This window comes from Oryctolagus cuniculus, chromosome 14, assembly GCF_051225735.1.
Source record: "Oryctolagus cuniculus isolate XC-2025 breed Fujian yellow rabbit chromosome 14, ASM5122573v1, whole genome shotgun sequence".
NCBI classification, from domain to species: Eukaryota; Metazoa; Chordata; class Mammalia; order Lagomorpha; family Leporidae; genus Oryctolagus; species Oryctolagus cuniculus.
Genome location: NC_142880.1, coordinates 4,113,646 through 4,125,000, shown reverse-complemented (window position 1 = coordinate 4,125,000; position 11,355 = coordinate 4,113,646). Strand labels below are relative to the sequence as shown.

Here is an 11,355-nt window from a genome sequence, read left to right as displayed (position 1 = left end):
GCTTGGGCCCTGCACCCCATGGGAGACCAGGAGAAGCACCTGGCTCCTGACTTCGGATCAGCGCAGCGCCAGCCGTAGCGGCCATTTGGGGAGTGAACCAATGGAAAGAAGACCTTTCTGTCTGTCTGTCTCTGTCTAACTCTGCCTGTCAAAAAAAAAAAAAAAAAATACTGACTTTGATTTTTGTTTAGAGAAGCAGAGAGGCAGACAGTCTCCACGTGCTGGTCCACTCCCCACCATCTGCAAAGGCTGAGGCTGGGCAGGGCCAAAGCTGGGAGATGGGAACCCAATCCAGGTCTCCCTTGTGGGTCATCGCCCACTGCCTTCCAGGGTGTGCGTTAGCAGGCAGCTGTAGTCAGGGAGCCGAGCCGGGCCTCAACCCAGCACCCCAATGGGGACCCGGGCGTCTCAGTCGCTGTGCTCAGAGGCCTCCCCCACGCATCAGTTCTACAAGGTTCTGACTCGGAAACTGATGTGGGCCCGGAACACGGTCACTACTGGTCCGGCTTCTCGCCTCCTGCAGAGACGGACACACCAAGGGGGAGTGGCAGCAGGGGCAAACAGAAACGGAGTTTCCTAGGCCGTGAGAGAGTAACCTACATTCACGAGCAAGGGTGGGTGGCCCATAAGCTAGAGAGAGAGAGAGACAGAAAACCCGAAAACGGTACCTGCACCTGGGAGGGAGCACGCGGGAGAACAGACCGCAGGCGTACTCCACAATGCAGAGAGCAGGCCCTACCTCTCGCAGCACTTCCGCCTCTTTTTATAGAGAAGGGGGTGGGGCCCCAATCAGATATGCAAATGAAGTTGGGCGTCACAGGTGCCCTGGTCCCCAGGTGCACCCTGGGAAGGGGGTGTATCAAATCACAGCATCATTTTGCGGGAGTATGCTAGTTAAATCTTTTTCTGCTACTTTTAAAAAAAATTTATTTATTTGAAAGGCGAAGTTACAGAGAGACTGAAAGAGAAACAGAGGTCTTCCATCTGCTGGTTCACTCCCCCAAATGGCCTCGACAGCCAGGGCTGTGTCAGGTCGAAGCCAAGAGCCAGGAGCTTCTTCCTGGTGTCGGCCGTGGCCCCAGCACTTGGGCCATCATCACTGCCGTCCCAGGCCATTAGCAGGGAGCTGGCTCAGAAGTGGAACAGACAGGACTCAAAGTGGTGCCCACGTGGGACGGTGGCGCTGCGGGCCTCCACTTAGCCCCGCAGTACCACAGCACCGGTCCCCTTCGGCTAGTGCTTTGCCAAACGGTCCACCGGGCAAAGTTCTGAAAGAGGGAGACAGCATCGCACATCCCAGCGGAGGGAGTCGGTGTCTCCCCGCAGCCACAGCCCCAGAAGGAGCTAGCGTGCAGAAGCAAGAATAAAACCAGGCTTTCAAATATTCCCTAGATTTCTGGAAAACTCTGAACTCCTGCCAATCCCCCAGAGCTCTCCCTCGCCCCCTGTGGGGTAGAAAGCTCTGAGTTTACCATCCTTTCCCCTCTGGCTTGGAAAGGGGAGCCTTGTTGGAAATCAAGAGTAAGAGAGTCCTAAATCGCTCCTCCCAATATAAAATACAGGTGGCAGGAAAATCAGCTCATGTTACAAAGCCAGTTACAAAACGCCACGTTGCACAGGGTGAATCGCTCTGATTACCACCTGGGGCGCAGGCTGCGCAGGACATGAAGTGACCCTGAGGCCTCGCGCCAGCCACGCACGCTGTTGAACGGGAACCTGGCAGCCCAGCTGCGGGCCCTGGAGAGCCGCAGTGGGCGGCAGAGGCTCAGCCCAGCACAGTGGCTCTGCTTGGCTACTCCTCTCCCCTCTCGTCAGAGGTTGTAGGCCTCGTAATGGGGATGCAGGCTGAGCACCAGCCAGCAGCTGGTTCGCATCACCTACAGTGGCACGCGGTCAACGCTTCCCGTCAATCCATCCGTTTTTATTTCTTGGTACATGTGTGTTGTTCGAGTGTCCACAGTTTTTTTTTTTGTTTTTGTTTTTGTTTTTGTTTTTTGGACAGGCAGAGTGGACAGTGAGAGAGAGAGAGACAGAGAGAAAGGTCTCCCTTTGCCGTTGGTTCACCCTCCAATGGCCGCCGCGGCCGGCGCACCGTGCTGATCTGATGGCAGGAGCCAGGAGCCAGGTGCTTCTCCTGGTCTCCCATGGGGTGCAGGGCCCAAACACTTGGGCCATCCTCCACTGCACTCCCGGGCCACAGCAGAGAGCTGGCCTGGAAGAGGGGCAACCGGGACAGAATCCGGCGCCCCGACCGGGACTAGAACCTGGTGTGCCGGGGCCGCAAGGCAGAGGATTAGCCTAGTGAGCCGCGGCGCCGGCTTGTCCACAGTTCTTAACAGGTGTGGAGCACAATCCCAGTCTATCTCACACTCTCCGCCCCCGCCCTAAGGCAGCCTGTGTCACTAACTCCCTAGATGGCTTCATGGCACTATAATAGGCCTCTGGGGATGCTGTTGTAAAGTGAGCAGATACAGTGGTGGGGGGTTTGCAATGAGGAGTTCAGATGCGGAACTGGGAGCAGGTATGTGTGGCCCAGGCGCAAAGAGGCTGGGCCTGTGTCCCCGCTCCAGCTCCTGGCCCCGGCTTCCTGCCAGTGAGGTCCCAGGGAGGCAACCCCTGGGATGGCTGCACCCTCGCCAGCCCAGGCTCTCCCAGCAGACCTCCCCCATGGAGGTGCCGTTCCCCTGAGGCAGTTCCAGCCTGGACACCCAGGCCCCCGGGTGCGGCGTCTGGGGGCCGCCCCACGCCCAGACCCCAGCCCTTCTCCCCCGACAGCGCGGGACGCGCGGCTGATCACAGGCTGTGAGTTGTGAGGGACTGTGGCTGTCCTGCACAGTGGGCGTGCCGCCCGCCAACACACTCCCCCGCGTTAGCCAGCTGTGCTTGCTGGACTTCAGGAATCCCGCTTGCTGCCTACTTCCAAGGAGCCTGACACAGCTGCTCTTATTACCGGTGCCCATTTACATACGGGGAACCCAGAGCAAAGTCTTGCGCTCTTGTCCAGGGCCTCTGCCCCTTTCTCCGACAGAACCCCCAAGTCACAGCTCAGGAAAAGCGTCTTCCTTTTACGGAGAGAGCCATGTGAGTGGCAAGCCTTGGGGCAGGCACCAAGGAAAGCTATTGTTTTCTTGAACTCAAAAAATTAGGCAGCCAACGCTGTGGCATAGCGGGTAAACCTGCTGCCTCTGGCGCCCACATCCCGTCTGGACGCTGGTTCGAGTCCTGGCTGCTCCACTTACGATCCAGCTCCCTGCTGGTGCTCCTGGTAAGGCAGTGGATAGTGGGCCAAGTGCTTGGGTCCTTGCATGGAGTTCCCGGCTCCTGGCTTCAGCCTGGCCCAGTCCTGGCTGTCAAGGCCATTTGGGGAGTGAACCAGGGGATGGAAAATCTCTTTGTCTCTCCCTCCCTCTCTGTAACTCTGCCTTTCAAATAAATAAATAAATCTTAAAAAAAAAAAAAAAAACTAGGAGACATATGGATGGCATGCAGCTTTTTGCCCTTTCAACCTTACTCTTCTGGCCTATAATTTGGATATAATGCCTGGAAGATAAGCAGCCCTTTTGCAATCGCAAGACCAAAATGACAAACTAAGGGTGACTAAATGGGAGAGAAGCAGCAAGCTGTACTATCCCTGGACTTCTTTGCTATGTGAAATAAAAAAAAAAAAATACATGGTGCCACTTAGTTAAACACTAACATTTGCCCAAAGCTATCTTACCTGGTAACTATTATTTGTCTATTGTATTTGTTTGAAAGACAGAGAAAAGGGGCAACCTCCCACTCACTGACTCACTCCCCAGATGCCAACAACAGCCAGGGATAGGCCTCCCCGAACGCCAGGCGGGTCGCCCAGGTGAGTGGCAGGGGTCCGAGCACTTGAGCCATGATCTACTGCCTCCCAGGGTGCATTAGCAGGACGCTGGATGGAAGGGACATAGCTGGGGCTCACAGCAGGTGCTCCACCGTGGGCCGCAGGTGTCCCGGGCAATGGCTCTCCCACGGTGCCGCAGCACGGCCCCAGCCCTGCTGCTCCGGCTCTAAGAGCCCAGACTTCTGAGAGCATGAGGGCTGCGGCGCGGCCGTCGGTGGCTTGCAGCTGCTGCACTGCACATCTAGGACTCTGCCTTCGTTAAGTACTGATGACGATGTAACCATGGAGCTTTTAATTCAAGCAAGCAGACTGGTCATGCCTCTCTCTGTCCCGCGGCGTGAACCGATTCTGAATGGACCATAACATTAAGTGTGACTGTGGCGAGGATGGGGGGACTCCAGCAGGAGGCCAGTGTTTCTGGCTTGGGCTTATTTCTGAGACAGTAGGTAGATGGGGGGATTTGTTCCTTTTATTTCAAAAATGTAACAGGCATATAAGGACTCCACGTGTTGCTAGGATACCTGTGATGCTTCGGTGCACACATGCACATACGTGTAATGCGCCATTCGTGTGCCTATGTCCATCACACATCTAAATTTCTGGAGAGTGAAAACATCCAAATCCTGTCTCTGTCTTTACAGAGAAATGTGTGTACGTCAGCCCTGCTGTGCCACGGGGCCCGGGGCTTCGTGCTCCTACCTGGCTTTCATCTGGCGCTCGGAATGTGCCTTTCTCCACGCCGTCCTCTCCCCTGCCCGGCCTGACCACTGCTGGCCGCTGTTCTGCCCTCCTGTGAGAGCTCCCGTTTTTAGAGTCCACGCGTAAGGGAGCTCACAGGGGACTCGGCTTGGCTTGTTTTACTTAGCACACTGGTCTCCAGTTCCACGCATGTTGTTGTGAACGACCGGACGTCGTCCTTTTTCATGGCCGAGTACTATTCCACGGTGCAGCTGTTCCACGTTGTCCGTCTCCAATCACGAGTGGATGGCACTTGGGTTGTCACCCTCTCTCGGCTGTCGTGAGTGGTGCTCGGGTACGTGGCAGTGCAGGTGCTGTTGCAGCACACGGATTGCATTTCCTGGATATATACACACCAGGAGCAGGACTGCTGGGCCATACGGGAGTCCTGGTCTTAGTTTTTTGAGGGAACTCCACACTATTTCCCGTAATGGCTCTGCTCATCTACATCCCGGGGTGGACGGATTCCTGATGGGGATGTTTATCAAACACATGCTTCCAGTCTTTCTTGCTCCTATACTGGCTTCTTCGTGGCATAAAACCACGAGGACAGGGAGTCCCACCTTCCAGAAAGTCCTACCTTCTCACCCACACAGTGAGATGAGGCCAATTCGGTTTGCACACTTTGAGCAGGGTCTGCCCACCTTGCAAAAGGTGGCAGGTGCACCTCTGTTCTCCTGCAGTCGCCCATCTCACAGAGGAGGGGCTGCCTGCCCTGGTGTTACACCCAGCTGGAGTGCCTTGGGCTCAGAGCAACCCAGGCTCTCTCCCTCCCTCAGTGAAAGCCACTCGTCTGGAAAGCTGCTGGCGGCCGCAAGTGGAGCCCCTGCACGGGCCCTTCCTCCTGCTACGAGTCCTGGTGCATCACACAGGCCACCAGGGCAGACACCACCCCCACCCCTACCCCAGGCTGTGGCTTCACTGTCGCTTTCAGTTTTCAGTGCAGCCTCTCTTTATCCGTCTCATGTCCCCATGCCCTGCTGATGGGCGTGGCCACTGGGACACAGGCGGCCAGGGAGGCTCCAGTCCTAAGCCCTGGAGCCGGGCAGAGCAGGAGGAACAGGAGGAAGGCCACAGGTGTGGGGAAGGCCCTGGATTACCTGGCTGTGCTGGTGGGCCCGGTGCGACCGCAAAGCTCCCCACACAGGGGGCTCCCCTCCCTCCTGGGAGTGAGGCAAGAGGCAGAGGGAGAGAGGAAGAAGAAGGGCAGGTGCAGGAAGGGTGGCGGCCAAGGAATGCACGCGGCTGGGAAAGCGGGAAAAGGCCAGGGGGTGGATTCGCTCCTGCAGCCGCCAGGAGCCAGCACTGCTGACCCCTCGCCTCCAGCCACAGAAAACCCAGCACGCGCTTGGGACTCTCAAGAACAAGTGTGTTGTTTTAAGCCGCGAAATTGGCGCTTTGTTGGTAGACAAGTGCAACAGGAAACTGATGTCGGCATGAGCCCCGCATCCTGGATTCTGCAAGCTGCCAGGCGGCTCGGACAGCAGCTGAGCATGTGCCCGCTTCCACACACAGCCCCTCCCAAGGACAGCACGGCGAGGTCCACGGGTGCCCATCAGCAGTGCCGTGGGTGAACAAGCAGAAAGACAGGCGCAGGGTGAGGCTTTCCACGAAGCGAGGAGTAGGCGGCCGCGGTCCTGGGAGCCTCCGCACGGACGCGGGTGAGCAAGGCTGGAGCACAGAGCCAGGATTCCAAGGCTCAGGGCCCAGCGCGGGACGGGCCTGGGAACGCGCCACGCCTGGGCGCGCTAGGCGGCCGCTCCGCGCGTGGTTTTCCCCAGGGAAGGAACCCCGGGCAGGGCCGCACGCGGAGGACTGGGAACCACAAGCTAGCCTTGGCAACACCTGACGCTTTGTCTCTGGGACTCCACCAGGTCAACGAAGAGTTCCATTGCGGCTTCCTTGGGCACTTGTCGGCATCTAAGACGTGACATGCGTCTGGGGAAGTTTGCGGTGTCCCGGCACTGTTGGAACTACAGTGTGCCAAAGTTATACAACCGCAGAAACTACGAGAACGGCTGGCCCCCCAGCCCCCGGGCCTGCGGCTAGGCGGCTCGGGATCTCCCTAAGAGGGGACAGAAAGGGTGCCGAGGACCGGCAGGGGCCGAGCGGGTCAGAGGGCGACGGGAGGACCGGGGCGCCCCTCGCCGAGCGCGCAGCCCCTGCGCCTCGCTCTCGGCCCAGATCAGAGGACGGGGTGGGGGCGCCCGTGCGAACGCAAGGCGGGGCCTCGCGGGAGGCCTCCGGCCCCGGGGATGGCCGGCGGGACCGCTGCACCTGCGGAGCGGCCGGGAGCCCGCGTCACCCGCGGCGGGGCCGCCTCGCGCGCAGTCTGGCGAGGTGCGCGCCTCGCGGCCGGCCTCCCGTCCGCCAAGCACCGCAGGCCCAGGGCGGCCTCCGCCGGGATCTGCGCTTCACGCCGCCCGGGAGCCCTCGCGGTACGGCGCCCTGGGGTCTCCGGCGCGGAGGGTGGGAGCAGCCGGGGCGGCGGCGGCGGGCGCGGCCGCGGACTCGACAGCGCGTCCCAGGCCGGGGTGCGGCGCGGGGCCGTGCGGGCTGCACTTGGGGAAACTTTGGTCGCGGCGGCGGCGGGAAGACCTTGAGGGCGCAGCCGGGGTCTGCAGTGGCACGGCCTCTGTGCGCCCGCCGGACGCGCTCGGGCCCTGGGAACCCGCACCTTCTGGGCACCCGCCACTGCGGCGCCCCGAGCCGGCAGCGAGACCCCGCCGCCCGAGGGCCTCCCGGGGACACTGCCCAGCCACCCCGAGGCGCGCCCCAGCCGAGCGCGCCCTCGCGCCTCCCGCAGCCCGCGCCGGTTTTCCGCTCCGGCTTTGCGGCAGCTCAAGCTCAGCCGGGTCCCCGCCGGCATGCGGGTTCCGCCTCCTTCTCCTCCTAGCAGCGCGGGGCATGGACAGGGGCCACCCGGGCGCGGGCGGCGCCGCAGCGGGAGCGGCACGCGTGGGGCTACAGGAGCGCGCGGTGAGGGCCGGTGGAGCGGGTCTCGGCGGCGGCCTCCGGCTGCGGGCAGCGGCAGGTGCGGGCCGGCCGCGGGGGGCGGGCTGCGGGCTGCGTCTGCAGCCTCTGGCTCGGGAAACGGGAGCCACGCAGGGCGGGCGGCAGGGTCCCCGCGGCTTCGGGCGCGCACAGCCTCGGCACCAGCCTCGCAGAGGCGCACCTGTCCCGGCGCGGGCGCGCCATTTGCTGAGGGAGGGCCGTGTCCTGCGGGCGAGCCACGCGTGGACAGCTCCGCAGTGGCTCCGGGCAGCCCCCGTGCCACGGATGACGCCCTCCGCTGCCCGCCAGCCGCTGCCCTGGCTCGGGGAGGAGGCGCCGAGACGCAGCCCGCCCCCATCGGGGCCCCGGCGCCGCCGCCCCGGTCACCTTCCTTTGCCCTTCTCCGACAGCACCTCGGGCTGCTCGCGCCCGCACCGGGACCGCCGAGGAGACCGCGGGAACGCGAGCGGCATCGCCAGCAGCCGGGAGCCTGGCCCCCGGAGTCCCCAGCACTCGGAGCCGCAGGTCTGTGCTCTCTCCCTGTCTCCATCCTTGTGTGTGTGTGTGTGTTGGGGGGGAGGGTCTGCAGAGAGGAGCCGGGATGCGGGGGCCCAGAGGGGCTGGGGGACACCCCAAGCCTCGTATCCACGGCTCCCCGGGCAGCCTGCGGGTTGCTAAGTGGCCATAGAGCACTTTTCCCGGCCGGTAGTCGCAGTCCCTGGGCGGCCTGGGGGCGGCCTCTCTCTGGCGAGGACACCCGTTGCGCCACGGCGGCTGGCCGTCACATGCTGCCCCGGCGGCTGCCCACCTCCGGCTGCCCGTCCGTGTGGTGCATGGGGCTGTGGGGTCCCTCCTGCGGGGAGGCGAGGCAGGGGCTGGGCTGAGCAGGGTGCGCAGGAGGCGTGTGGAGTATCTGGGCGTGGAGGCTGCACCCTATGTCCTCCATAGGCCATTAACACCCACACAAGGGGAGCACCCAGCTGGGGGCCCCTCCCCCAGCCCAGAGGCACCCCCTAGGCAGTACCTGTATTCGGGGGTGGAAAAGCTGGAACGGGCACCTATTGAATTCCTCTGTGGCAGGTGAATTGGGATCTTTGCAAATCTTCAAGTCTGACAGGCCGGCATCCCATATGGGCCCTGGTTGGAGTCCTGGCTGCTCCACTCCTGGTCCAGCTCCCTGCTGATGCACCTGGCAAAGCAGAGGAAGATGGCCCAAGTGCTTGGGCCTCTGTACCCACATGGGAGACTGGCTTTGGCTGGCATTTTGCAGTCGTCTGGGGAGAGAACAGGTGGATGGAAGATGTCTGGCACTCCTCTCTGGAACTTTGCCTTATCAAAAAATAATAAGCCTTTAAAAGATAATGACCCTCTTCACAGGCAGCTACAGTAGCTGGCATCTCCATTGTAGGGATGGAGAAGCTGAGGCCCAGAGAATGGCTTCCCAAAGGCTGAGAGCCTGAGAGAGATGAGCCAGGCCCTGAGACCCACCCTGCTTCCTTCTCTGAGCCTGCAGGCTGCACTAGGGCGGGGCGGCCCGGGGGGAGGGGCTAATCCTGAGCCTCACACCCACTTGTTAGGCTCCAGCCCCTCCCCATCCCCCATGGCCAGACAACTGACTGATAGCAGAGAGCTGGGAACAGCACAAAGGAAAAGAACTTTTCTGTCCTAATGAAAGGAAGACTGGGGGTGGCGTGGGCAGGAAAAGCCACAGGAGAGCCTGGCCTGTCATTTCCACTCGGCTCTTAAAGCGCCTTAGCCCACGAGGCCGGTGCTCCCTTCGGGGAGCCGGCCAGCCAAGCAGCCAGGGTGGGGATGTCACCTGTCGCACGCAGAGGCAGGTGCTTAGTCCTGGCAAGCAGCTGAGTGACAGGCAGGATCTGTCCTGCACACGTACTCACACACGTGCGCACACTCACGCACACACACACGTGCGTATGCACACATGCACACACCCACACATGCACACACACATGTACACAGCCACACACATGTGCACAGACACGTGCACACCCACCCATGCACACACGCGCGCGCGCACACAGTCACCGGGCACAGCCCCCGCCGGACTGACCGACACGCACTGTGGGGTTTTCTTCACAAGGAGTGGAAAAGGCCGGGCTCCGAATGGGAGGGCTGCAGGTAAGGGTCCCGGGTGCCGCCGGGATTCCGGAGAGCTCTGGTTTCCTTCCATAGGACCTGACAGCTGGCGCAGGAGGCCGTCCAGGGAGAGCAAGAGCGAAACAGGAAGCTCTGAGTGATGTTCCCAGGTAACCGCGTCCCTCTGGGGCAGCGTCTGCGGGGGTGACTGGGGCCCTGCTGGGAACCGCTTCGTGTGGGGACAGGGGTTTGCAGTCGGGCTCACAAGTCTCAGGTGCGCGGCTTTTGGCTCCTTTTTCCTGGCCTCAGTCCCCTTCAGCCTGCAGACCCATGCTCTGTCCCCTGCAAGTTTGGAGCCCCCGATGTGTGTGTGTGGCCTTGCCCTGGGCACCGGGGGTCTGCCTCTTGGTGAAGCCCTGGGGGACCGGGTGCCTGTCCAGCCAGCCTCTCTCTCAGCCCCTAGCTCCCTGGCTCCTGGCTAAGGGGCTCTCTTGCCACGGGGACCCCTCCCCTGCCGCCCCAGGCCCCTCTTCTCTGCAAAGGCTCCTGACCACTGCAAACCCTCACGTCTAACACCCTGAGAAACCGCCTGCTGACGATCCCTCACCTCCATTCTCTGTTATTGAGAATATATATTTTTTTTCCTTGTTTCTTTAAAGAATAACCACATAGCTCTAATGCTGATGGGGCCCTGAGACTAGAGGGAGGCAGGAGAGGAGTGCGGGAAATGGGCCGTGATGCGTTGCTAGCATCCAGCCCTCTAACCATGACTGTCTAATAATAACGCTGACACGCTAAGGGCAGCACACTTGCAGGATGTGTTCTTCGTGTGTTTCACTTACTAGATTCTGCTTTTGTGTACAAAGCGTGAGTTACAGGTCGTAAAAAAAACTTGCAGTGTTTTATCTGTTATTTGGATAGGCTGTCCATCAGCGACACGACAAAAACTGTCTGAAGTTCTGAGCTGGAATTCCTCTGAGGAATGCAGTGAGTAGGAGGCACTGTCCCCTGGGAGGACCGCTGTGTCACTGTCACCCACAGGACTCAGAGAGGCCAAGCAACTTGACCGGGGCGAACAGCTAAGTAAGTAGGAGACCGGCACGGCGAGCCGGTTCTGTGTGACGCCAAACACTCTGCAGGCGAACCCCTCTCTGTGGAAGGTGCACTTAAACGTGGGCGTCTCCAGGAGCTGGATGTAAGAGCGCTTGTTGTTAATATGTTGTCAGGATGCTTCAAGGGAGGGACAGCAGAGGAGAACCATCTAGAACACACCGGGGATCTCTATGAAAAGCAAATCAGACTTAAACATCAGCTTTTTATGAAAAAAAAAAAAGTATTTATTTGAGAGGCAGAAACGCCAAGAGCGCTGGTTCTCTCCCCAAGTCCCCACGACGGCCAGGGCCGGGCCTGACTGCAGCCGGGAGCCGGGAATTCCAGCGGGTCTCCCTCGTGGGTGGCAGGAGCCCAGCTCCCTGAGCCATCCCCAGTGCCTTCCACGGTCTACACTAGCAGGAACTGGAGTCAGGAGCCAGAGCAGGAACCAGATGGGCCATGGGTGTCTTTTTTTTTTTTTTTTTTTTTTTTTGACAGGCAGAGTGGACAGTGAGAGAGAGAGACAGAGAGAAAGGTCTTCCTTTGCCATTGGTTCACCCTCC

General features: G+C 60.6%; 1 protein-coding gene and 1 long non-coding RNA gene across 2 annotated transcripts in view; one reads left to right on the top strand and one right to left on the bottom strand.

Moving 5' to 3' along the window:
• The window catches only part of LOC149122224 (uncharacterized), a 3,723-nt gene extending 3,028 nt beyond the window's left edge, over positions 1-695 (bottom strand). The window contains exon 1 of the long non-coding RNA XR_016220218.1: positions 669-695. This is a non-coding gene — a long non-coding RNA (uncharacterized LOC149122224). The remainder of the gene's footprint in view (positions 1-668) is intronic.
• A 6,528-nt stretch (positions 696-7,223) lies between these two features.
• On the top strand, positions 7,224-10,777 carry LOC108177242 (uncharacterized). The gene is made up of 4 exons (XM_089312928.1): positions 7,224-7,643; positions 8,014-8,128; positions 9,797-9,870; positions 10,622-10,777. Exons 1-4 carry the CDS (start codon positions 7,477-7,479, stop codon positions 10,653-10,655), a joined length of 390 nt encoding a protein of 129 aa, XP_089169054.1. The 5' UTR covers positions 7,224-7,476; the 3' UTR covers positions 10,656-10,777.
• Positions 10,778-11,355: the final 578 nt, after the last annotated feature.

What these genes read in the sequence shown, in the direction of transcription:
- LOC108177242 (XM_089312928.1), top strand. Translation starts at nt 7,477, where the DNA reads ATGCGGGTTCCGCCTCCTTCTCCTCCTAGCAGCGCGGGGCATGGACAG. An exon ending in CCCAGCACTCGGAGCCGCAG is followed by an intron (nt 8,129 to 9,796) that starts GTCTGTGCTCTC and finishes TTCCTTCCATAG; the next exon opens with GACCTGACAGCTGGCGCAGG. An exon ending in GCTCTGAGTGATGTTCCCAG is followed by an intron (nt 9,871 to 10,621) that starts GTAACCGCGTCC and finishes TTATTTGGATAG; the next exon opens with GCTGTCCATCAGCGACACGA.